Source organism: Chiloscyllium plagiosum, unplaced genomic scaffold (genome assembly GCF_037043375.1).
Source record: "Chiloscyllium plagiosum isolate Xiang-an unplaced genomic scaffold, Cpla_swu_hap1 HiC_scaffold_6, whole genome shotgun sequence".
Lineage (NCBI taxonomy): Eukaryota > Metazoa > Chordata > Chondrichthyes > Orectolobiformes > Hemiscylliidae > Chiloscyllium > Chiloscyllium plagiosum.
Window position 1 is genome coordinate 106,544,409 of NW_028270144.1, and position 27,815 is coordinate 106,572,223.

A 27,815-nucleotide genomic window follows, 5' to 3' on the forward strand; every position below is an offset into this window, starting at 1 on the left:
GGGATGGCGTTTTTACAGGGGGCAGAGTGGGAGGAGGTGTAGTCTAGGTAGCTGTGGGAGTCGGTCGGTTTATAGTAAATGTCCGTGTTGATTCGGTCGCCCGAGATAGAAATGGAGAGGTCTAGGAAGGGGAGGGAGGAGCCTGAGACGGTCCAGGTAAATTTGAGGTCGGGGTGGAAGGCATTGGTAAAGTGGATGAACTGTTCAACCTCCTCGTGGGAGCACGAGGCGGCGCCGATACAGTCATCGATGTAGCGGAGGAAAAGGTGGGGGTGGTGCCAGTGTATCTGCAGAAGATGGACTGTTTCATATATCCTACAAAGAGGCAGGTATAGCTGGGGCCCATGCGGGTGCCCATGGCTACTCCTTTGGTTTGGAGGAAGTGGGAGGATTGGAAAGAGAAGTTGTTCAGAGTGAGGACCAGTTCAGTCAGTCGAAGGAGGGTGTCAGTGGAAGGGTACTGGTTGGTACGGCGGGAAAGGAAGAAGCGGAGGGCTTTGAGTCCTTTGTGATGGGGGGATGGAGGTGTACAGGGACTGGATGTCCATGGTGAAGATAAGGCGTTGGGGACCGGGGAAGCGAAAATCATGGAGGAGGTGGAGGGCATGGGTGGTGTCCCAAATGTAGGTGGGGAGTTCTTGGACTAAGGGGGACAGGACCGTGTCGAGGTATGCAGAGATGAGTTCGGTGGGGCAGGAACAGGCTGAGACAATGGGTCGACCGGTGCAGTCAGGTTTTGTGGATTTTGGGCAGGAGGTAGAAACGGGCGGTGCAGGGTTGTGGGACTATCAATATTGAGTTCAGCAATTTTAGGGCTTGAGGAACCTTCTCCCATGCCCTTACCCCAAACCCCTCACACCAGGCCTTGTTATCACATTGTCTGCTATTTCAAACAACACATTGTCAACCACTAATAGTTCCCATTAGCAACCATTCATTCTCTTATGCTGACCATTATCCACTCCTTTGTCTGTCCAGCTGTTTTTCACTCTCTTTTGGACTCTATCTCCACCTATCATTTATTCTTTACCCTGTCTCCCCCCCACCCAATCCTATATCTTCTACATAAAAATATAAGTTTTTCCTAGGTACCATCAGCTCTGAAGAAGGAACACTCAGCTAAAACATTAACTCTGTTTTCCTTCCACAGATGCCACCTGACCTGCTGAAATTTTCCAGTAATTTCTGTTTTGGTTCTCATTTCAAGCATCCGCAGTTCTTTCATTTTTTTTTTAATCATTGAAATGGAACAAGTCATATTAGAATAAATCCACTCATAAAAGAAGGCACAGTTTATTTAATATCTACAGTAAAGCTCACAGTTTTATATTTATCAAAGACTAACTGTCCATGGAAGTTTCACAAAATACATTCCATCATCATAGTCAAACCTTCTGAGATCTGTTAATGTTCTTTGTCACATACCAAACAATTAATTTTAGCAGAGTAAAATTTACAATACAAGAAGCAACTGCAAGCAAGATTCGAAATTAAGTAAGTCGATACTGTAGAGTTTGTTCTCCTTTACAGTTGTGCAGAGAGGACTATATGAAAGTAAGGCTGCGTAAACAGTAATTTAAGGCTATCAGAGACTGCACAATCATAATGCTGAGAAATGACTCTGATAGCTGTCCAAATGTAGACCCAAATGGTTGGCCAAGCCAAATACCAGTGAAATATAGACGATAGACAATTTTATCTCTACTAAAGCCAGCAAAGGAGACAGCAATCCGACTTGGCCACAAATAACCTGTACCCAGCATTTTCATGTGTGATAAATCATGCTTCTTTCCTTCTCTTATTTAAATAACAAATGTTAACAATGATTCCAGAATAGTTTCTCTCGATTTGCACTCCTCCCTACCCCTGCTGCATTTTGTCCTGGGCTTGCCTGAAGGAGATAATTCCTGTTGTTATCCACTGTGCTGGGAGTATGTCTTCTTGTGATACCTTGGGGAGTGAGTATTACCAGACTGTTCACGCTTAATAACAATGACAGATGAGTCTATTACTGTATTTGTCCATGGTCTGGCACAGTCCTGCAATAGTGATTGGAACAATAACCCAGGCCTCCTTACCTCCATCACCTCCTGGCCTCTGATTCCAAGACCAACCTTTATTACTCCTCACAGGCTGAGGTCAAGATGTTAAAGGTCTCAGTAAAGAGGTGTGAAGAACATCAAGGATGCAATGGCCTACTGGTATTATTGCTAAACTATTAATCTGGAGACCCAGGTAATGTTCTGGGAACCTGGGTTTCAATCTCACCATCATATGGTGGAATTTGAATTCAATAAAGATCTAGAATTAAGAGTCTAATGATGACAGTGATATTGTTGTCATTTTCAGGAAAAATCCATCTGGTTCACCAATGTCCTTTAGGGAAGGTAATTCTCACCCTTACTTGGTCTGGCTTACAAACCCACAGCAACACGGTTGACTTAAATGCCCTCTGGGCAATTTGGAGTGGGCAATAAATACTGGGCTAGCCAATGATCCTGTGAATTAATCTTTTAAGAAGTACCGCAGATCACAAATCATCAACAGGGCATTGGACTGTGTCAGTCTGTGATTGGGTTTCATTTTAATGGAAAGCAATGGTAATTAAATTGTGCACAAAGCAAGTTTAGATGTATAGTAGGAGCACATATTACACTATATCCCAATTGGTGAGTAACTATTCCGCTCACAAAAAATGCCCTGCCCCTAGACACAGTTCTAGTGACAATGTACAGGCGAGATACACACTTTAATCAGAACTTTGGGAGGTGCGAGTGCAAATGGAGTGATGGAGTTGGCAAGCAAGATCAGTTTAAAGTTCAAGGCTACGGTGAGCTAAATGGACTACCATAGAAAGAGAGATTGAAAGAACACTAGGAGAACAGCGGGAGGTGAATGAGAATAGCAGAGTAATAGAAACAGTGGAGAGAGCAGTGTTAGAATTGCAGGAAATATGAGAGCACAGCAGAGATAAAAGGAACAAAAAGATGGGGGAAGGACTGCACAAACAAATAAGTGTTGCAGTGTTCTCTGTTCTTTAAGGTTGTGAGATGTGTCAAACTGACCTTGGAATCTTAATATTACTTATTATATTAATAAACTAAACTAATTAATCAGTAGAACTAAAATAATCAATTCTCAAATCATTTTGTTTAATTTAGCAAATAAGTATTTTACATGGAGACAGGCAAAGCATCTCATTCTCTAGGAATGCACATTCTGTGGGAACTCGGGATGCTTCTCATATTCTGAACAGCCAATTTACAGCAAGTGTGTCATCTGCAGGAATTCAGTCTCCAAGTTTCAGAACCTGACTGGTAGTTGGTACATCCACAAGGATGAGAGCTACATAGATAGCACATTTCTACCTGTGATTATCCTATAGCTTAAGGATGTGTGACAGAAGAGGAATGGATGATTGCCAAGCATTGGAAAAGGACTGACTAGGTAGTGCAAGAGTCCCCTGAGAAGTAAATACTCTCCAACTGGTATTGAGTTTGGAATGCTGATGAGAATGGTGGGTTTTGTAGCAACCAAGTGAAGTCCACAGCACCATGGCTCAACCAGCTATGCATAGGCAAGAGGAAGTTTGGAAAGCAAAAATGACAGGGTATTCTCTCATTTGGAGAACATGTGGAATGATGGCCATGGACAGTATGTTGCCTATCTGGTGCCAAAAAGAAACAAAGAACTCTGATGGGAGAGAAGAAACAACCAGAAGCGCCGGTCCATATCAATACTGACAGAGGTGGAATGAGAAAGGAGGCCATGAAGGCAGATTTTAAGGAAGTGGGAAAGAGATTGGGTAACAATATAATTTTGTTAAGAAGAGCAAGGAGAGACAAGATAAAATTAAGGATGATATTACTGGAGAAGTCAGATCCCAGGCTGAAATCCTGTTTGATAGATCACAATGTTCTTATTTAATGAGGTGGGCTTTCATTTAAACAAAAGCACGCAATGCTGAACATCTGGTTTTATCAATAAAACGGAAGTTTATTGCTCAAAAGAAAAGAAAGGAAGGATGTTGTGAAACATGAAAAGGTTCAGAAAAGATTTACAAAGATGTTGCCAGGGTTGGAGGGTTTGAGCTATAAGGAGATACTGAATAGGCTGGGGCTGTTTTCTCTGGAGCACCGGAGACTGAGGGGTGACCTTATAGAGGTTTATAAAATCATGAGGGGCATAGATAGGATAAAGAGACAAAGTCTTTTCCCTAAATTGGGGGAGTCCAGAACTAGAGTCCAGATCTAGGTTTAGGGTGAGAGGGGAAAGGTATAAAAGGCACCTAAGGGGCAACCTTTTCACGCAGAGTTTAGTGAGTGTATGGAATGAGTTGTCAGAGGAAGTGGTGGAGGATGGTACAAGTACAACATTTAAAAGGCATCTGCGTGGGTATATGAATAGGAAGGGTTTAGAGAGAGGAGAAAGTGAGGTCTGCAGACGCTGGAGATCAAAGCTGAAACTTTATTGCTGGAACAGCACAGCAGGTCAGGCAGCATCTAGGGAACAGAAGATTCGACGTTTCGGGCACATGCCCTTCTTCAGGAATGAGCAGAGAGTGTTCAGCAGGAGAAGATAAAAGGTAGGGAGGAGGGACTTGGAGGAGGGGCGTTGGAAATGTGATAGGTGGAAAGAGGTCAAGGTGAGGGTGATAGGACGGAGTAGGGTGGAGGCGGAGAGGTCAAGAAGAAGACTGCAGGTCAGGAAGGCGGTGCCGGGCTGGAGGGATTCGGCTGAGACAAGGTGGGGGGAGGGGGGATGAAGAAACTGGTGAAGTCCAAGTTCATCCCCTGTGGTTGGAGGGTTCCCAGTCGGAAGATAAGACGCTCCTCCTCCGACCGTCGCGTTGTTGTGGTTTGGCGGTGGATGAGTCCAATGACCTGCATATCCTCGGTGGAGTGGGAGGGGGAGTTGAAATGCTGTGCTACAGGGTGATTGGGTTGGTTCGTCCGGGTGGCCCAGAGGTGCTCTCTGAATCGCTCCGCAAGTAGGCGGCCTGTCTCCCCAATATAGAGGAGGCCACACCGGCTGCAGCGGATGCAGTAGATAATGTGGGTGGAGGTGCAGGTGAATCTGTGGCGGATATGGAAGTTTCCTTTGGGGCCTTGGAGAGAAGTGAGGGGGGAGGTGTGGGCGCAAGTGTTGCACCTCCTGCGGTTGCAAGGGAAGGTGCCGGGAGTGGAGGTTGGGTCGAAGGGGGGTGTGGATCTGACAAGGGAGTCGCGGAGGGAGTGGTCTCTACGGAAAGCTGATAGAGGAGGGGAGGGAAATATATCCTTGGTGGTGGGGTCCGTTTGGAGGTGGCGGAAGTGACGGCGGATGATGCGCTGTACATGGAGATTGGTGGGGTGGTAGGTGAGGACCAGTGGGGTTCTGTCCTGGTGGCGGTTGGAGGGGCGGGGCTCAAGGGCGGAGGAGCGGGAAGTGGAGGAGATGCGGTGGAGGGCATCGTCGATCACGTCGGGGGGGAAATTGCGGTCCTTGAAGAAGGAGGCCGTCTGTGTTGTGCGTATTTTGAACTGGTCCTCCTGGGAGCAGATGCGGCGGAGACGAAGGAATTGGGAGAATGGGATGGCGTTTTTACAGGGGGGCGGGGTGGGAGGAGGTGTAGTCCAGGTAGCTGTGGGAGTCGGTCGGTTTGTAGTAGATGTCCGTGTTGATTCGGTCATCTGAGATAGAAACAGAAAGGTCTAGGAAGGGGAGGGAGGAGTCCGAGACTGTCCAGGTGAATTTGAGGTCGGGGTGGAAGGTGTTAGTGTAGTGGATGAACTGTTCAACCTCCTCGTGGGAGCACGAGGTAGCACCGATACAGTCATCAATGTAGCGGAGGAAAAGATGGGGGGTGGGGCCAGTGTAGTTGCGGAAGATGGATTGTTCCACATACCCTACGAAGAGGCAGGCATAGCTGGGGCCCATGCGGGTGCCCATGGCTACTCCTTTTGTTTGGAGAAAGTGGGAGGATTGGAAAGAAATAGAGAGATACAGGCAAAGTGCTGGCAAATGGGAATAGATTAGGTTAGGATATCTGATCGACATGAACGAGTTGGACCGAAGGATCTGTTTCCATGCTGTCCATCTCTATGACTCTATGACTCTAAAAGGAAGTACAATAAACCAAGTTATTTACAAAAACACCCAATTTGAAAGATTGTAAAACACACCATAAAATACAATCATGCCTATCCCAACATAGTGCTCAACACCAGACAGAACTTCCTTCTCGCTCATATCTATAATAGACAATAGACAATAGGTGCAGGAGTAGGCCATTCAGCCCTTCGAGCCTGCATCGCCATTCAATATAATCATGGCTAATCATTCCTAGTCAGTATCCTGTTCCTGCCTTATCTCCATAAACCTTGATTCCACTATCTTTGAGAGCTCTATCCAACTCTTTCTTAAATGAATCCAAAGAGTGGGCCTCCACTGCCCTCTGGGGCAGAGCATTCCACACAGCCACCACTCTCTGGGTGAAGAAGTTTCTCCTGAGCTCTGTCCTAAATGGTCTACCCTGTATTTTTAAGCTGTGTCCTCTGGTTCGGCACTCACCCATCAGTGGAAATATGTTTCCTGCCTCCAGAGTGTCCAATCCTTTCATAATCTTATACATCTCAATCAGATCCCCTCTCAATCTTCAAAACTCAAGGGTATACAAGCCCAGTCGCTTCAGTCTTTCAGTGTAAGGTAATCCTGCCATTCCAAGAATTGACCTCGTGAACCTATGCTGCACTCCCTCAATAGCCAGAATGTCTTTTCTCAAATTTGGAGACCAGAACTGCACACAGTACTCCAGGTGTGGTCTCACCAGGGCCCTGTACAGCTGCAGAAGCACCTCTTTGCTTCTATACTCAATCCCTCTTGTTATGAAGGCCAGCATGCTATTAGCCTTCTTCACTACCTGCTTTACCTGCATGCTTGCCTTCATTGACTGGTGTACAAGAACACCCAGATCTCTCTGTACTGCTCCTTTACATAAATTGATTCCATTGAGGTGGTAGTCTGCCTTCCTGTTCTTGCTACCAAAGTGGATAACCATACATTTATCCACATTAAACTGCATCTGCCATGCATCTGCCCACTCACCTAACTTGTCCAGGTCACCCTGTAATCTCCTAACATCCTCATCACATTTCACCCTGCCACCCAGCTTTGTATCATCAGCAAATTTGCTAATGTTATTGCTGATACCATCTTCTATATCATTAACATATATTGTAAAAAGCTGTGGTCCCAGCACGGATCCCTGTGGTACCCCAGTGGTCACTGCCTGCCATTCCAAAATTGAGCCGTTTATCACTACCCTTTGTTTCCTATTAGCCAACCAATTTTCAATCCAATCTAGTACTTTGCCCCAATACCATGCGCCCTAATTTTACTCACTAACCTCCTGTGTGGGACTTTATCAAAAGCTTTCTGAAAGTCCAGGTACACTACATCTACTGGATTTCCCTCGTCCAACTTCATAGTTACATCCTCAAAAAATTCAAGAAGATTAGTCCAGCATGATTTCCCCTTCATAAATCCATGCTGACTCTGTCCTATCCTGTTACTACTATCCAGATGTGCAGTAATTTCATCCTTTATAATAGACTCCAGCATCTTTCCCACCACTGAGATCAGACTAACTGGTCTATAATTTCCTGCTTTCCCTCACCTACCTTTCTTAAAAAGTGGTATAACATTAGCCACCTTCCAATCCTCAGGAGCCGACCCCGAATCTATTGAACTCTGGAAAATAATCACCAACGCATCCATGATTTCCCGAGCCACCTCCTTCAGTACCCTGGGATGCAGACCATCAGGCCCCGGAGACTTATCAACCTTCAGACCTAACAGTCTCTCCAACACCCAATCCTGGCAAATATAAATTCCCTTAAGTTCAGGTCCTTCAGCCACTGTTACCTCAGGGAGATTGCTTGTGTCTTCCCCAGTGAACACAGATCTGAAGTACCCATTTAATTCCTCTGCCATTTCTTTGTTCCTAGTAATATATTCCCCTGTTTCTGTCTTCAAGGGCCCAATTTTTGTCCTAACCATTTTTTTGCCTTGCACATACCTAAAAAAGCTTTTACTATCCTCCTTAATATTCTTGGCCAGTTTACCTTCGTACCTCATTTTTCCTCTGCGTATTTCCTTCTTAGTAATCCTCTGTTGCTCTTTAAAAGCTTCCCAGTCCTCAGTTTTCCCACTTATCTTAGCTATGTTATACTTTTTCTCTTTTAACTTTATATGTTTCGTTACTTCCCTCGTCAGCCACGGCTGGCCATGCCTCCTCCTGGGATCTTTCTTCCTTTTAGGAATGAACTGATCCTGCAACTTCTGCATTATACACAGAAATATCCGCCATTGTTCCTCCACGGTCATCCCTGCTAAGGTATTGCACCATTGATCTTTGGCCAGCTCCTCCCTCATAGCTCCATAGTTCCCTTTATTCAACAGAAGTACTGTCACTTCCGACTGTACCCTCTCCCTCTCAAATTGCAGATTGAAGCTTATTGTATTATGGTCACTACTTCCCAATGGCTCCTTCACTTCGAGGTCTCTGACCAATTCTGGTTCGTTACACAATACCAGATCCAGAATTGCCTTCTCCCTGGTCGGCTCCAGCACCAGCTGCTCTAAGAATCCATCTCTGAGGCACTCCACAAAGTCTCTTTCTTGAGGCCCAATACCATCCTGATTCTCCCAGTCTACCTGCATGTTAAAATCCCCCAAAACAACTGTAGTGACATCTTTGCGACAGGCCAATTTCAGCTCCTGATTTAACTTACTTCCGACATCCAGACTACTGTTTGGGGGCCTGTAGATGACTCCCAAGAGAGTCTTTTTACCCTTAGTATTTCGAAGCTCTATCCACACTGACTCTACATCCTCTGACTCTAGGCCCCCCCCCCCGCGCAAGGGACTGAATATCGTCCCTTACCAACGTGGCCACCCCACCCCCTCTGCCCGTCAGTCTGTCCTTACAATAGCACGTAAGGACACCCCCTCTGCCCGTCAGTCTGTCCTTACGATAAGTTTTTACTTGACTGTTTACTTCAATTCCCAGTCCTGAAAGTCTGAAAGCCTCTTGCTTAATTAGTTATGTAATTGAGATGAAATTTTTGCAGCTTCAAATAACCCATTCAGCCTTCGAACCGAAGACTGCTGGAGCTTTCAACTAAATCGCTTACACCGAGGTAATCTATGTCCTGACTGTTCTGAACTAACACCTTTCTGTTCTTATATCTAATTTCAATCCCAACTCTGCAAACTAAAACCAAAAGCTTTCCAAGTTAAGGGATTTTCCCTTAAGCAAAAAAATGTAACCCCCCATTCTTCCAAATTAAAAGAAAGCTTGTTTATGCTGTCCAGTCGTAAAACTATCAGAATGCAAATACATTTCCACTATCACTCCAAAGTCATCTCTCTTTCTCTCTCTCACTCTCACTCACTCATTCTCTCATGTAGGTTCAAAAGATATTGGCTGCAGAAATACTGACATGTTAATCATTAAACCTCCCCATACACATGGACCAAAATCTACACGCCACTAGTTCAAAATACAAATTCTAAAACAAATTATGTTAATATACATATGCAAATAACACACCTTAACCTCACTGATAGAATTTTTAAAATGGATGCAGGAGCAAAGAGATGGGGTGACTAATGTCTGTACAAGTTATTCAAAGTGGCAGGGTACATTGAGAAGGTGGTTAAAAAGTCATACAGGATCCATGGCTTTTTGAATACGTAGGGTACAAAGCAATGAGGTATGCCAGACCTTTATAAAACAGTGGGTTGACGTCAACTGAAGAATGTGTGAAATTCTGGGTGTCATGTTTTATGAAGAATGTGAAGCCTTTATAGAGGGTGCAGAATGGATTTACAGAAGTAGCTCCAGGACTTTAGTAAGGTGAGTTTTCTTCTCAACGTCGAGTTTAATTGTTACATTAGTTACATTACTCATGAAACAAAAGACCGAAACCAAAGAGACTTTTGTGTGAGACATTTTTCTAAAGTGAGTGAAGCATTGCCACCAACAATACAAGAAAACATGGTTCCATCTTAGAGAAGTAAAAGTTGAAAGGAGGTCTGATAAGAGGTGTTCAAAACCATGTGGGTTCTATATAGAATAGATGGAGGGAAATTCTCTCCGGTCGTAAAGGTTGGAAACCAGAGGGTATGGTGAAGAGGAATGGCAAAATAACCAAAGGCAACATGAGGAAAACCTTTCAAATGTAACAAGTGGACATAGATTTCTTTCTTTTATTTATTCTTTCATATAATGTGAGTATCACTGGCAGGACCAGCATTTGTTGTCCATCCCTGAATCCCCATTGAGCTGTGTGGTTTGCTCAGCCATTTCAGGGTGAAGTTAAGAGTTAACTACATTGCTGTAGGTCTGGAGTCACATATAGGCTAGACCAAGTAGGGATGGCAGATTTCTTTCCTCAGGGACCTGATGGGTGTTTTTCACAGCTGTCAATGATAATTTTAGTTTCACATTTACTGAGACGAGCTTTCAAATCCTGTTTTTATTTTGTTAATTGAATTCAAGTTCCACTTCTTGCTGCTCTGGGATTTGAACTTGTGTCCCTCACTCAACAGCCTGGGTCACTCAATCGCTATCCTTGGCCGCTAGACTGCTAGTCTAGAGTCACTACCATCGTCCCCCCCTTTGGTATGGGATGCACAGTGTGGTGGAGGCAGTTTCAATTGCAGCTTTCTAAAAGGAATTGGATAAGCATATGAAGAGAAAGGATTTGCAGAGCTAGGTTATGCTCCATCCTTGAAGTTCATTAATAACCTAAGGAGTTCAATGTTATACAGGAACGGAACATGCTTGAGAAAGTCAGCAGATCTGGCAGCATCTGCAGAGAGAAAAACAGAGTTGTCCTGACAAAGGGTTTCAGGGCTTGAAACATTAATTCTGATTCTGATTTTCTGTTTTTCTGATTCTCCAGAACTCTCTATTGTTGTTTTAGATTTTCCAGTAACTGCAGTAGTATGTTTTTTATTGGAGAGTTCAGTATCACGGTGCCGTACTTCAGTTGTAAATCAAAGTCAAGTGGAACTTACTCTGAAATCAGGAATTGCTTCATTGGATTGATGCAAATTTTAATCATAATTACTGTTCACAACATTGGTGATAAAATGCTGAACTTGTTTATCTTAATTAATGCATTGATTATTATCTAATAATGCCAACACCTTCCTGTTCATTTTCATCATGATATTGTTTTCCAGACCATTGGCTATGTGGAGTACGATCATCAATATTCACTCTGAAACCCCCTTCTTCTGTCTTCACTCACCTGACAGTCATCTCCAAATGCAATGTACAGGGATTTGCCAAAAGGATTACTGAAGGGGATTGGGCTAAATGAGGCAGATGGTGGTTTATTAATCCCTAATCAGTGAAATTATGTTGTTTTCTGCATGGCAGGATCTACTGAAACACACTCCTGACGATCACCCAGATCATCCTTGCCTGCTGGCAGCACAGCGTTACATTAAGTTACTAGCTGAAAGGATAAACAAGGGGAAGAAGAATGCAGAGGAAGCAGAGAAAGAGGCTCGCATCCTGCAAGAGATAGAATCCCATATAGAAGGCATGATGGATGTGCGTATCCATGAAGAGGTACAATTACTATACACACCCCAGAAGTTGTGACCAACATTAATGTTTAGCAGGGCTATGCATCACCAACATTGTTTAATAGTCTCCAGTTTACATAAAGAATGTGAAGTTTTCCTCAGCTTCAGTTTTGGGGAAATCCTTCAAGACTCAATTCATAACCTAACATTTTTTCACAAAAGTGGGGGTCAACGTTTTGTTCTTTCTCTCCCAAAGAGCCTTTTAGACCAGGTCAATTGAAAACATCAAAAACAAGATTGAAAGATTTTTGTTAGACAAGGCTATTTATAGTAACACAATCAAGCCTGGCAGATACAAATTTGGCATGATCTAAATTAATGCCTCAACATATTGAAGGGGCTGAATGGCCTATACCTCTTCCTGTACTGCACCTATCATTAACCCAAGATCCATCTCTGCACATTTTGGATTGTGCACTGAGACATGTCAGTCAAATAACTGAAAATGGAATCATAGTTTTGTGGAAACACGCAAAACTAATTTTCAAATTGCTGCCATGGCATAAAGCTAATAATATACATTGGCCGCTGAAAATGTGTTGCTGGAAAAGCGCAGCAGGTCAGGCAGCATCCAAGAAGCAGGAGAATCGACGTTTCAGGCATGAGCCCTTCTTCAAGAAACGTCAGTTCCCCTGCTCCTTGGATGCTGCCTGACCTGCTGCGCTTTTCCAGCAACACATTTTCAGCTCTGATCTCCAGCATCTGTAGTCCTCATTTTCTCCTAGAAGAATATACATTGGCCGACCATTATCAAAGTTGACTTTTGCTTACTTCCCTTGCTATCAATGGAAATTAAAATTGAGCTTTTCTAACAACAATACCAATTTACATTTGGTATTTAAATGGCATTTAACTGAAAAGGACCATATTCTCAGTTCAGACTTGCTAGGCGTTACCGCACTGGGTATTACCATCAGTTTGATGCTGAGTTCCTAGTTTGGTGGGTATGATACTGAGCTGAAATACTTCAGTAAGGGAGTCAAAATGAATAAGTCAACGTGCTTATCTCTGAACCTCTTTGTGCCATTCAAATTAAGGATGTTCTTGCTTTGGTATTTATTTAGGACAAACCTAAACACTTATTGCAATATTATCAACAGTTGATGAATGTGAAATGTACATGTAATAAATTATTATCCTGATGATCCAGATAGAACCTTTTCTAGAAGTGAAAAATTACTGGATATCCATTGTGATGTTGTAAAATGTCCATGCTGTTGTGCTTAAAGTTCTCTTCATTACTGCCACATTTCTCTCAGTGGTAGCATTGTAAACTCCAAATCACCTTGGAGACTTCAACATATAATCCCAGTCTGAACTCAAGAAGGACACTCCTGTACTGTATATAGCTGCAAATTCTTTCTTTACCATTTATAGTAAATACACTAATCACTGTTGGCCAAAAGATGAGAGATGCCAAAAGCCAAAGCAAGGGCATGTAGACGTATAGAGGATAGTGTAGATCGAAGGGACTAGGAGAGAGATGAAGAACAAAAAGGGGCAAGAAAATATTGTGATCCTGTTAGCCATCATTAATATTTTAAGGATCCACACATATCAGAATTACCTAACAAAATTATACCACAAGGTGTCATGATATTTTACAAACAGAATTTCTATTGTGTATAGAAAGAGAAAGCAACCACTATTAGCGTAACTGTAAAGCTTATAAAGACTAACCTATCAACTCAGTTCTACATTTTACATAGTCACACAACCCCAGAAAAAAAGACTTGTCTTATGTTCTTGTATTGAAACTTCATTCATTTTCCCTGGGACCAACCAAGAAAGTATGTCACAGCTGTCTACAATCACTCTGACTCACCAGCTTCCAAGGTACCGTTTCCTAAGGGTTCTTCTACTCGCTTTTGGCTAAGCAACCTTCCGACTTCCTTTAAAACTTCACCACTCTGGGTTCCACGGCTCACGCACAAGTCTCCAGGTAACTCCTGAACAGTGGCTTAAAGCATCAAAAAACAACCATGGTTTCCTAAAGCCCAATGCCACAGTTTTAAACAACAACATAACCTATGATCTCCAGAATTCTAACAGCGGCAAGGATAGCTGACATTCATTGAGAGGATTACTTTAGGTTTCTCTCTTTAGTTTCCAGCTAAACAAATTTTCCAGCTGGTTATCCCCTGACCAGCTTGATGTTATAATGGATATTAGCTTCCAATCACAGACTATGCCATGGAAGGTAGAGCTAGCATTTACTCCAGTGTGAATGGCATTTATTTAGGACATACGTAATGCAGAAGGGAACCATATATTCAAGTTTGTTGATGTTATAAAGATTGGTGGCATTGAAGCAGACCAGTCAGGAACTTAAAAGTATATTGATATTGATAAAGTAATTGTGAAAAAATGTGGAAGATGGGTTTCAGTACAGGGAGAAGTATGAGGTGATTCCTTTTCGAATAAAAAAGTATAGACTCAAATATTTTTCAACAAGCAAAAAGAAGTGGTCATGTGGCCTACAGAATTTCAGGGTCTGTTTGCACAGATCATTAAAATATAGTTGTCAATGAACAAAATTAAATGAAAAAATAATAGAATTCTGGTATTTCTATCAAGAGAGTTCAGCTGTAGATAGGATAGTTTTGCTAAAGCAGTACAGAGCCCTGCTTGGGTCATACCTGTTGTATTGTGGAGAGTTCTGGGTAATGTGTCTTGGGAAGGACATGGAAGGAGTGCAGATTAGCAGGGATGTTGTCAGGTTTTAGAGCTTAAATTATGAGATTACATTAACAAGGGTTCTATTTTCTGGAATTTGACTTTTGGTGATTTGATTGAAGTTTTTAGGATTTTGAAAGGATTGATATAAGGAAGAGAGAAATCTTTTCTGCTGGTTGTGGAATCTAAGACAAATATGCATTAACTTCAACTCAGAGCCAAGCCATTTAGGAGAGAAATGAGGAACAGTTCGTCAGGCAAAGGTTGGTAGAATTGTGGAACTTAGTCCCACAAAAGGCCGTATATATGAGCTCAGTTCACGATTTGAAAGCTGATATTGCTAGATTTTTGTAATGCGTAGACAGCACAGATGTTAAAATGCAAAATAGCCAAGACTCCACTGAATGGTAGAACAGGTTCAAATCTTGATGGTGTATTCCTGTTTTCAGGTTCAAATGCCCCCAACCTCTTGAGAGAGACAATGATCTACCTGTGTCTTATTGTAATTTCAGATCGATATTTTGATTTTTCACTCTGCCTGGTTTCTCAGTGCTGTAACAGTGTATTTTCCTGTCTTGTTCTGCAGCTCCTGGTTCCTCACAGAAAGTTTTTAAGGCAGGAAATGGTGACTGAAGTGGTAAGAACCTTTTCCAACTTGGCAACTCTTACCTTTAACAGTCTCAACACAAGGAACAACTGAAGGTCGCGATCTTGAATGAGATTGAGGTCTTCTAATGTGAAATTATGGGTCATCTTGAGGTGGAAAGAGAAATCTGTCAGAGTAAGGAAGGATGCAAATAATGGTCAAATCTGTACTTAGCAGGGCTCAATATATATGAGGTGGCAGGTGAACCTGCCATGAAAACCACCAAAACACGCAGGTAAGTGCAGCCGGGGGAAGCCAATGGGCAAAACGTCGCCCTGTAAATAAAATGATAGAATTGGGGAGGGGGTTCTGATGATTGGTTGGATGTCTCCCATGCTTGCTGTTGAAATGTTCACTAGTGAGGTGGGGGTTGGAGAAAGAAGATGCAAGAGAGGGTTGAGGAGGAGGCTGCAAGGGGGCTGTGAAGAGTCAGAGGCTGAGAAGGTGAGATAATAGTTTTAAAACTGTCAACAGAGAAATACTCAGCTAGGGAGCCAGAAAAGCTTGTGCTCACGAGGTCAAGATTTCCTCGCGCAGGGATGTGGAATTTCACATTAAAGATTGGTTAAGTTCAAGAGCTACCCATATGCGGAAATGATGAGGTGTTATAATGAATAACTGTTGTTTTATTGTTAAACCTGAGATTGAGATCTGTGATGCAGTTTAAAAAAAAGGTTGTAATTGTCTGGCTCACATCTTAAAGTTTGTAAATAAATGATGAAAATTCATTAGCTGTGACCTCACCAGTCTGTGAAAGGTGTGTTTAAAGTGTGGCCTTTTGTGTATAGAAGTGTGTGTGTGTGTTATTTTGAAAAAAAAACGTTTATTGTGATACTCATCTTCTTGTTCCAATTTGAATCTGCAATGTCTAGCAAGTTAATGTTTTCCTTGTGTGTTGTTGCATTCAGTTTAATGGGGTTGATACTGACTAATTCTTCTAATTCTGCTTCTAAAGAGTCCAAACACCCCATATGTCCACACAAAGATGAAAGATATCGTTACTACATGACTGCTTAACCTAACAAATGATTTAGTGGAAGTGGAAAATTTAACAAGTCACTGCCAAAACTTAAAAGTACACCTCGAGAAAAATCCCAAGAGACCTTGAGAAAAATATTTTGTGCCTAAGTTTGAAATGGAACAATATATTAAAATAATGACTAGTGACAGCCTCCACTTCCTACTGCACAGTTAAAAAACTGGAAAAGGAGAAAGGGAAGGCGATGGCCTAGTGGTATTATCATTAGACTATTAATCAGCTAATGTTCCGGGGACTTAGTTTCGAATCCTGCCAAGGCAGATGGTAGAATTTGCAATCAATAATTTTTAAAAAGTTTGGAATTAAGAATCTACTGATGACTGTGAAATCATTGCCAATTGTCAGGAAATCTCCATCCGACTCACTAATGTCCTTCATGGAAGGAAATCTGCCATCCTTATCTGGTCTGACTTAAGTGTGATTCGAGACCCGCAGCAAGGTGGTTGACTCTCAAGTGCCCTCAGAAATGCTCTAGCAAGCCACTTGGTTCAAGGACAACTAGGGATGGGCAATAAATGCTGGTCAACCAGCAATGCCCATATCCCACAAGTGAATTAAAAATAATGGTGGGTTATTGCCTTTAGATATAGTGAAATATCTGTGTCCCTTGTGTTGCTGAGCTCTATGCCTGTTTTTCACCACTCCCCCAATCTTTCCCTACTCCCTTGTAATATTTCCCTGGCCTGCAGTCTAGCAACTATTAAGATTTCTAAGAGATAGTGCTCTCATCCTCACACAATCTTTGACTTGCTTTCTGAAGACATCAATGAAGGCAGACCAGTCCCATGTTGTTGAATATTTGGATGGATTGGGCTGTTTACATTGACTGATGACTCCTGTGTGAAAGAATTAAGGATAATCCTCTGAAGAAACATTTGCATGAAACCATCTTAAATTCAAATTTTTCCTAACATAATTGAAAATGACACTTTCTTAACAGTCATACTGATATGTTTCTGTTTTTGCCATTTCATCTATGTCCAGAAATCCGTTAGCAGCAAGAAGGAGCGCTCGCTGTTTCTGTTCACAGACCTTCTGATTTGCACTACTTTGAAACGTAAAACGGGCTCTCTCCGGCGGAGTTCTATGAGCTTGTGAGTGTGCAACCTCTTCTGAATAGAAATATTTACGTGTAGACAGAGTGTGTTTTGTCTTTTCCTGGTCTAAAAGAATGCAGCAGTAAATGTTCAACTGATTTCCAAGGCATTAAATTGATGCTACAGGTATGTTGCCTCTTAAAGCAACAGCCCAAATCCATTACCTTGCATAGGATGTACAGCACACTAACTGGACAGTCAGCCTAATCAGTCCATGCCAGTCTTAATGCTCCTTTTGAGGCTTCCTGCCTTTCCTGATTGAACTCTATCAGCAGCCTCTCTGAATTGCTTCGCATGAGCATCTGACCTACCCTTAAAAACTGTTACATTTTGTATTTTAAGTTGTAGTAATAGTGAACATTGGTAGTTCCAGCAGCAATATCAGATCAATGTGTTTCAGTGTGGTTTATATAACCAAAAACCATTTTAAGGGTTCACAAGAGATTTATCAAGATGCTGTCAGGAATGGAGGGTTTGAGATAGGAGAGGCAGGAAAGGCTGGGATTTGTTTTCCTGGAGTGTAGGAGGTTGAGAGGTGACCTTTCAGAAGTTTATAAAATCATTAAGTGTATGGATAAGGTGAATGGCAGGTGTCTTTTCCCTCGTGTGGAGGATTTCAAGACTAGGGGGCAGATTTTTAGGGTGAGAGGATAAAGTTTTTAAAAAGACAGAAGAGGCAATAAGACAAGTATCAACTCATGGTTCAGAGTTGTGACATTGTACCTGTTTTACCAGTGTGCAAGTATTTGGAATATGGTCCTCTAGGGTGACCAAAACCCCTTTTACATTTGTTCACTTGCCTGTCAGTTGCAAAGACAGAACCCAGGCACTTTAATTCCAAGTGTTCTCGTAACAAAATCTTCTAAAAGTAAGGACAAGGAACCTCAGCCGGCATATACCAGGAAATGGCAGAGAGCTGCTGCAATTTCCTTAGAAATGCTGAAAGTGTGCAAGGACTAAGAAAATCTATCTCACCATCCAAACTCTGGTCATCCAGCGGTGAGTATTTAAAGCTGCTTTTCTGTTTACGCAGCCCATGACGTTTGATAGGCAGAGTTGGGGAACCACATCCCCCCCATCAGTTCAGCCCTTACACTTTGTAATCATGTTCTAGAAGATGTTAGAGTATGTTATCTGGACCCTTGTACTATATTCATTTTGGCAAATGTAGCCTCCACTAAGTGTTTTCATTCTAAATAGATACACAGCTGGGAGTGTGATTGACACTGCAAGCAAGTATAAGTTCCTCTGGAAACTGCCTTTGGAAGATTTGGATATTGTGAAAGGTCTGTGATAAGTTGCAGCATTAATTGTCACTAATGTATCCTTCTTGGACATAATGCTTATTTAAAACTTTAAGTCTGTTGTTAAGAACCATCCATGATAGAGGGTGTGTGTAGATTTAAAATAAAGAAGCCAAAACATGCCTGAGATAAGTAGCCAAAGAAGGACAAGACCGTTGTAGAACCATGGAAAGCCCACAATGAGAAGAAGTGAACAGATGGAAACAGATGCACAATTCAGCAGGATACAGTTTCTGTGATTTTCAAAAACGATTTTCAGTATCCATTTTGAGTTTTGCAGTCTGGTTGAAGCATCAGACATACAGGCAGTAGAAAACACCAATCATTGCTTAGCGATATTCAGTATTCAAATCCAAAATAAACAGGAACATTTTCCAACCTGGTGAAGTAAGAGTACAGCATTTTTCAGTAACACAGTGGCCTTGCACATCACAGTTGAACAATATGAACTCTCAGACTAGCTCTACTGTTTGTGTTTTGCTATCTCTGCGTCTTTCTCTTCAATTCCTATTTCATTTCTTAATTTTTCTTCTCTCCGCTTAACTGTACTTTCTGTTTCTTTCTCTCTTTTTCTCTATCTTTTCTTTTTTGTTCTCTTGTGGATGCTAGGTGGTGGGTGACATGACAAGGACAGCCACCACCAGCTTGCAGGCTCCATTTGGCATGGAGACTGGAAGGTAAATATGGCAGTTAGCAGTTCCCTTCTCACCTCCTTCTGCAATCACTCTTGCTTCTCCCCCATTCATACTTCATTCCTGCATTTTTAGTCAAGGTCCCAGCTTTCAAATGAAAGGTGAAAGTCAGATCATAGAGTTCTACAGCACCGGAAAAGGCCCTTCAGCCCATCGAGTTTGCAGTGGTGAAAAACAGCCATCTCAGTATTCTAATCCCATTTTCCAGCACGTGGTCTATCACCTTGTATGTCTTGCCTTGCTAAGGTTGTATCGACCATCCCAGGGTGACAAGAAAGATTCGCAGCACTTTTCAGCAAAACAAAGGTCGTGGAGGGCTGTTTTCCTGAGTGCCTCACCAACATCCCTTAAAACATTGATCTGGTTATTTATTGCAAGGAATATGGGCCAAATGCTGGCAAATCAGACTAGATTAATTTAGGATACCTGGTTGACATGGATGAGTTAGACCAAAGACAAAATTAGAAATTGCTGAAAAAGATCATCAGGTCGGGCAACATCTGTGGAGAGAAATTAACATTTCGGCTCAAGCATTGTATCATGTTGACTCAGGGCTGCACCACTCCCCAGTATCACTTCATCCTCAGCGTTCTGGGGAAGGGTCATACAACCCGAAACGTTATCTCTGATTTCTTTCCACAGTCTCTGCCAAACCCGCTGAGCTTTTCCAGCAAATTCTGTTTTTGTTTCTGATTTACAGCATCTGCAGTTTTGGATTAGATTAGATTAGATTCCCTACAGTGTGGAAACAGGCCCTTCGGCACAACCAATCCACACCGACCCTCCAAAGAGTAACTCACACAGATCCATTTCCTTCTGACTAATGCACCTAACACTATGGGCAATTTAGCATGGTCAATTCACCTGGCTACACATCTTTGTACTGTGGGAGGAAATCAGAGAACCTGGAGGAAGCCCACTCAGACACAGGGGGAATGTCTTCAGTTTTTATTGAGTTAGACCGAAGGGTCTGTTTCTGTGTTTAGTGACTCTATAACTGTTTGTAGAAGCTTACTGCATCCAAATTAGCAGTCATTAATTTCACAAAGTGTAGTTGTGTTGGTTGCAAAGTATTCTGGGCAGCCTGAATTTGCTTCATTTTTATTAACTCCCCCTTGACATGCTTTTTACTTCACTCTCCCATTCCCTTCTTTGATCATGACCCTACCTTTTCTTCAATGGACTGCCTGTTCATTCCTGCCCTTCCTTCACTAATCCCCACTGGATTCACCAGAAATACACCCGTCTTAAATAACAATGTTGATTCACCTTGAGGTTAAAGCTGGTAGATTTCACATACAGATTATTAAGCTGGTGCTACCCCTGAGGGTAAGGGTTTCATTATTGATTTTAAAGCTGTGAAGGCTATACCATGAGCAGACACAGAATAGCTCTGTTATTGGGCTCTGTGTCAATTGAAATGGCAAATTTGCATCACAACATACAAATTTGAACGTAAACTGAAGAGACTTCCTGCAGATAGAAACGGCTCACATCTCGTTTTTTACACAAACGCTTTGCACAGCTATTTTTCCTGGAAAAGGTTGCTAACCTAAAGCTAGTTTAAGGAGTACCACTCCAGGCTGACCAGGAGTCTCTCCTGCTTTTATTACATGCCACTGGCATGCTTAAAGGCTTTACAGTTTGGTAATCAACCTGTTAGGATTTGACTTGAATGCACCTTCCATAGCCATTGATTCCTAGTGCAGAATTCAAGCTCAGAGGTAGGGAATCAGAAGACCTTCCCACACAAATACACATGAGACATAAAACACGATTACGGAAGGCTCAGATATGCTTATCTTCCTTATCTCAGCAGACCAGCTGCAAGCAAGGTTTCAGTAAGCAGGGCTAAATTATAGTTTAAATCAGCTTTCAACTGTCAGGTTTAATGTGTGAAAAAGGGTGGTTTTGGAGCTGTGCTTTCTGTTGGTTCACAAGTCACAAGGTAGGATGGCAGATTGTAGTGGTTGGAATGGGGGCCAGGTAGACTTCATTGAATATGAAATCCTTGATTGGGGTTGTTAGCCTGGGCCAATCAGGGAGCCCTGGCTGACAGATGTAAACAGGAGATTTAGAAGTTCTACTCACTCTAGAGACTGGCTTTGAGCTGGCTAGTCAGAGTCCATGTACTGTACGTGTATAAACAAAGGATGACTTGGTGACAGGATATCTGCCTCCTTGCAGTTATCTCACAAGTATTTGTGAGTTGCACCTGAATGTTGCAGGTGTTGTGATACTGGCAACGTTTGGGTGGGTAAAAGGATATGGTCATTTGTAGGATTTGAATGTGTGTCCCTAGAAAGGGAATAGAATCCACCAGGTTTCAGCAAAACTAGAAACTACACTTCTTGGGATTTGGTGCCTGAGACCACTTGGTGTGCTCAAAATGGTGTACGCTAACTGAACTGCATCACACCCATTTTTCTTGTGCAACCACAGAATGCAACCTATCACTTATTCATCTTAACTCAATTAGTGGGTAGTGATACACATGAAATTCACCTTCTCTTCACTACAAACAATATTCAGGCACATATCTTTTATACATTAACTCCCATTTTGCAGCTCCTGGGAAAAAAACCTTTTTGCATTGATTTCTTCTTCTGCAACTTCAACAAACAGGAACACTACAGCTACTGTTCAAATACAAAGCAAAATGAACCACAGTTCAATTATTCTTCCAAGCAAACACTCCAACATCTCATTGCCATGCATTTTCTTGTTCCATAGATAATGTATCAACAGGTGACAGGAGCAAGCTCCCCAGTGTCCAACAACAGACCAAAACTGGCTAGCTAATTCCAAAGGGACTTTTGGAATCAGAAAGGTGTTCCATGTCAAGGTTCCCAAGATGCTATAAGACAGCCTTTCAGATAGACAAATATGTTCCTAACTCTAAAATGTCTTCTTTGCTCCCATTAGAGACACAAAAAATGCTTTGATGAGCTAAACCCATTGTCATTTGTTCTTCTGTCCAACACATCATGTCTGGCACTGTGTGATTATTTATTGGTGCAAAGTTTAGTACTGTCATGGATTCAAGATAGCGAGGCTTTAGAATATACTAAAAACAAATAATTGCAGATCGTGATGCATTTTCTTCTGGTTATCATTGCACAAGAGCCTGGAATGCTGGGAAATGTATGAAGTGAGGGTATGACTGTTGCCTGACAAAGCCCTGGGATCGTTTATAATCTCACATATTGTGTGCATTGTAGGCTTCTGTTGAAATAACATTGTTATGATGATTTACAAAACATGGAATTCATTTGGAGAAGTCAATTGTAAATTTACACAAATGCTAATTATTAAATTAATTGTTCGAATGTAAAATACAACAATGTGTACATATTAATTCGGATTCTGACAGTGTTTAAAACTTAGAGTCATAGAGATGTACAGCATGGAAACAGACCCTTCGGTCCAACCTGTTCATGTCAACCAGATATCCCAACCAATCTCGTCCAACCTGCCAGCACCCGGCCCATATCCCTCCAAACCCTTCCTATTCATATACCCATCCAAATGCCTTTTAAATGTTGCAATTGTACCAGCCTCCACCACTTCCTCTGGCAGCTCATTCCATACATGTACCACCCTCTACGTGAAAAAGTTGCCCCTTAGGTCTCTTTTATGTCTTTCCCCTCTCACCCTAAACCTATGCCCTCTAGTTCTAGACTCCCCTACCCCAGGGAAAAGACTTTGTCTATTTATCCTATCCATGCCCCTCATAATTTTGTAAACCTCTATAAGATCACCCCTGAGCCTCCGATGCTCCAGGGAAAACAGCCCCAGTCTGTTCAGCCTCTCCCTATAGCTCAAATCCGCCAACCCTGGCAACATCCTTGTAAATCTTTTCTGAACTCTTTCAAATTTCACAACATCTTTCTGATAGGAAGGAGACTAGAATTGCACACAATATTCCAACAGTGGCCTAACCAATGTCCTGTACAGCCGCAACATGACCTCCCAACTCCTGTACTCAAATCTCTGACCAGTAAAGGAAAGCATTCCAAATGCCTTCTTCACTATCCTATCTGCCTGCGACTCCACTTTCAAGGAGCTATGAACCTGCATTCCAAGGTCTCTTTGTTCAGCAACACTCTCTAGGACCTTACCATTAAGTATATAAGTCCTACTAAGATTTGCTTTCACAAAATGCAGCACCTCGCATTTATCTGAATTAAACTCCATCTGCCACTTCTCAGCCCATTGACCCATCTGGTCCAGATCCTGTTGTAATCTGAGATAACCTTCTTTGCTGTCCACTATACCTCCGATTTTGGTGTCATCTGCAAACTTACTTACTGTACCTCTTATGCTCGCATCCAAATCATTTATGTAAATGACAAAAAGTAGAGGACCCAACACTGATCCTTGTGGCATTCCACTGGTCACAGGCCTCCAGTCTGAAAAACAACCCTCCACCACCACCCTCTGTCTTCTACCTTTGAGCCAGTTCCATATCCAAATGGCTAGTTCTCCCTTTATTCCATGAGATCTAACCTTGCTAACCAGTCTTTTTCAAATGAATTTGTTGGTATTGCTTCTCCTAAGGAAAATGTAGCATCCACCCCCAAACTAAATTTGTTGTGAATCTATGAATATCTTGTAGGTAAGTACAGTTGTTTGAAGGTAATATTCTCCGGTTATATTTAATGAGCAATGTTCGCTGGGATGTGGATGCATTTTATTTAACAAATAAATGCAGCTGACTCACAGGCCAGATTGATTTGGCCCCAACACGCATATTGCAAAACTACACAAATGATCAATATTTGAATTTCAGTGCAATGCCAGATATATAGTCCGTACACTTCAACAATTGGTTGATTGAATCAAACAGTATGTTCCTACAGTTGTTCATTATAGACAGAGCACATATGTTAGTCAAATAGCTTGCACTTGGAAAATCTAAAGCAAAGCATCTGCTTTAAAATATGATGTTATGGTTGGGCAACACATGCTGAACAATCCTGAGTGCAATAATAGCAACTAATTTAAGATAATTAATAGAGCTCGTAATGTACCTCATTTACATGAGCTAGAAATGACTTATTTATATACATTCCTTAATGCCCGAAACGTCAACTTTCCTGCTCCTCGGATGCTGCCTGACCGGCTGTGCTTTTCCAGCACCACACACTTGGCTCTAATATCCAGCATCTGCAGTACTCACTTTCGCCGTATTTATGTACAGGGAGGCATTCTTTGTAAAAATAAAATAAACGTTTAAACCCTGAACATTTTTTTTTTGAATTACTGGAAGCTGAACAAACTTATATTTCATTGTTGTTTTCTCTATGACAATGCCTCAGCCAATCAAAGCCGACTTGCCAACCAAAATATTGCGCTGATCCTTTGAAGCTTGGCGTTCTTGTATTTGTCTTGATGAATGCCAGACAGTAACTTACGTAACTTGTCTCCCATTCAAGCAATATTGACATTGGTACTACTGTAGTCTTTAAATAGTATCTTCTCCTCACTGTGTCTGTAATTTCATCCTGGCCTACAATCCTTCACAAACTTAACATTCCTCCAACATTAACTGCTTGTGAATTCCCCAATTCCTACACTCATCAGAAGTGGCTGTTCTTTCAGCCGTCTAGGTCTGAAGCTTTGGAATTCCTTGCACCGCTCCTCCTCTCACCCCCTTCTTTAGATGCCCCGTACGTTTTTGATCACCTCCCCCCAAAAATGACTTATTTTTTAGCTCTGTGTCAATATTTTCCCAAAAATGTCTCTGTGCAACTTGTTTGGAACATTTTACCACATTAAAATTGATACATATCTTCAAGTTGGTGATGCATTGTCAAAAGAATTGCTTCTATTTTGCTCGGTCTCTAACTCTGGTTTTAATTTGCAATGTGCATTCTAGGGACATCCCAAGCCACTAACCGTGAAAACATCCAGAAGACTCTCAATCGGCTGGAGGAAGATTTCAGTATCTTGAGTCAGATTAGCACGTTGGCAGAGACACTAAGTATTTCACACCAGGTATGAGCTTATGACATGTAAATGATAACTTTCTAAATAGTTTAATGATGAGACAAAATGCATTGAGAAACCAGAATCAGCAGATCCTTTATAGAATCGGTGAATCCTCATTAGCTAGGGTCATGCTATTTGGATGGTGACTCATTCAACTGATCATAAATCTGTCAATCAGCAACACCAGCACAACCAGAAAGAGATACCATTTTTACAGTGAGGCATTTATAATGTTACTCAGAGCAAGTTTAGGCCATTCGGTCCTTCAAGCCTGCTCCATTATTCAATATGCTCACAGATGATCTTCTATCTCAATGCTATATTCCCACTTTCTCCTCATTCCCTTTGATACCTTTAAAATCTGAAAATATATCTACCTTTTTCTTAAGTATATTTAGTATCTTGGCCTCCTTGCCTTCTGTGGTGATGTATTCCACAAGTTCAACCCCTTTGAGTGAAGAGGATTCACCAATTCCTGATCTCAATCTTAAATGGTTTACCTTGTATCCTAAGTCTGTGTCCACTACCCATAATACACCAGGATCAAGACCCTGTATATCTGCAGTAAGACATTTCTACATCTGAACTCAAATCCTCTTGCAGTGATGGTCAATATATCATTTGTCTTCCTAATTATTTATTTTACCTGCCTGTCTACTTTCATTCACCCAGGACACCCAGCATCAATTTGTATAATTTCATAGAATTTTAGAATCTTAGAATACTGAAGAGAGACCCTTCGGCCCATCAACAATGTACTGCCAAAAATCTACTAAGTTAGTCCTATTTTTCTGCACTAGGCCCATTGTCTTAAATGTTGTAACACTTCAAGTGCTCATCCAAGTACTTTTTAAATGTTGTGAGGTTTTCTGCCTTAACTACCCTCCAAGGCAGAGCATTCAAAACCTCCACCACATTCTGGGTGAAAAAACTTTTGCTCAAATTCCCTCACATCTCCAGGCATTCAGTTTAAAATTATGCCCCATTGCTATTGACCCTTTTACTAAGATGAACAGCTGCTTTCCAGGTCCATGCTCTTCAATTTTATATACCTCAATCAGATCTACCCTAAATCTTCTGTACTCCTAGGAAAACAACCCAAGCTTAATTAGCTTCTCTTCATAGCTGAAATGGCTCCATCCCAGACAATATTCTGGTGAATCTCCTCTGCACCCGCACCAATGCAATTGCAGCCTTCCTATTGTGGGGTGACTAGACCTATACACAGTACTCTAGCTGTGGCCTAACCAAAGTTCTGTACAGCTCCAACATAACTTCCCTGGCCCTTATAATCTATGTCACAACTGATAAAGGTAAGTGGCTCAAATGCCTTCTTAATTATCCTATTAAACTGTCCTGCCATCTTTAGGGATCTATGGAGAAAAACTTCAAGATTACTCTGTTCCTCTGAACTTCCTAGTGTCCTGGCTCCTTGAGTACTCCCTTGTCTAATTCCTTCTTCCAAGGTACATCACCACAAATTTATCAAGGTTAACTATACATTCAGTCATGTTGTACTGCATCAGCCATGTGTTTGTTCATATACTCCATTTGTCTAAATCACCTTGAAGCCTCATTGCATCCCTCTCACAACTCAAAGTCCCGTCCAGTTCTATGTCATAAGCAAATTTGGAAATGTTGCATTTGGTTCCTCCATTCAGGTCATTGTGAATAGCTGGGGCCCAAGGATACCTGCAAGTATCCTTGCAGTACTCCACTAGTCTCTGCCTGCCACATAGAAAAAGACCCATTTATATATACTCTGTTTTCTGTCTGACAACCATTTCTCAATCCATTCCAATATATTACCTTTAGCCCTTGTGCTTTAACTTTGTCCACCAATCTCATATGAGGACCTTATCATAAGCCTTCTGAAAATCCAAATACAGCTCATCAATTTCACTAGTTGCATCCTCAAAGAAACTCCAGTAGATTTATTAAGAATGATATGCCTTTCAACAAACTATGTCAGCTTTGTTCAGTCTTGTTTTTTCCAAATGTTCTGTTATCAAACCTTTCATAATAGCCTCTAGTATTTCCCTATCACAAATGTTGAGCAAATTAGTCGGTAATGCTCTGTTTCCTTTCTCTCCCTCCCTTTTTAAACAGTAGAGTTATATTTGTTGTTAGAATATTGAATGGACTCACAAACTCTTAACATTCGCCTGTACCTGTGTTTTTGTTTTTGCCACTGTTTACCTATTATTTACTTATCTATGCTATTTAACTCCGTGATCTGCCTGTATGGCTCGCAAGACAAAGCTTTTCACTGTGCCTCGGTACATGTGACAAGAAATTCAATTCAATTCAATATTTGCCATTCTCCGGCTGTGGGAACTTGGATTGAATTTTGGATCCACTATTTCAGGACCACTTCTTTTTGTGGACTGTGCGATGCAGCTATCAGGCCCTGGGGATTTATCTGCCTTTAACCCCATTAACTTGCCCAGCAGTATTTTCTAACTAATACTGATTTCCCTCGATTCCACTCTCCGACTGTGTTGGGTGTTTCTCTTCACGTCTGTTTCCAAGATGTACAATCCCCATTATAAAGCCATAAGAAGTTGTTGTTAAAAGTGCAACAGTGAGGCGAAGCTGCCTTAAATCCTGACTTTCCAGCCATCTCCTCTGATTACAATTTTTGACTGAAAGCAGCAGTGTTTTGAAATAATCTGATCTGCCTGGAATAGCCACAACCCCTTTTACCTTTTAACCTCGGCT

The 27,815-nt window shown here is 41.8% G+C and overlaps 1 protein-coding gene across 3 annotated transcripts in view; it reads left to right on the forward strand.

Annotated features, from left to right (window-relative positions):
* The window catches only part of arhgef17 (Rho guanine nucleotide exchange factor (GEF) 17), a 448,495-nt gene that overhangs the window by 380,550 nt on the left and 40,130 nt on the right, over window positions 1–27,815 (forward strand). For 2 of the 3 annotated variants that reach the window (XM_043692177.2, XM_043692178.2), the window contains exons 6-10: window positions 11,435–11,629; window positions 14,909–14,959; window positions 16,992–17,101; window positions 18,305–18,390; window positions 24,982–25,100. In XM_043692177.2, the coding sequence (XP_043548112.2) occupies window positions 11,435–11,629; window positions 14,909–14,959; window positions 16,992–17,101; window positions 18,305–18,390; window positions 24,982–25,100 (561 nt within the window). The remainder of the gene's footprint in view (window positions 1–11,434; window positions 11,630–14,908; window positions 14,960–16,991; window positions 17,102–18,304; window positions 18,391–24,981; window positions 25,101–27,815) is intronic. The other variant, XM_043692179.2, reaches the window with a different exon arrangement.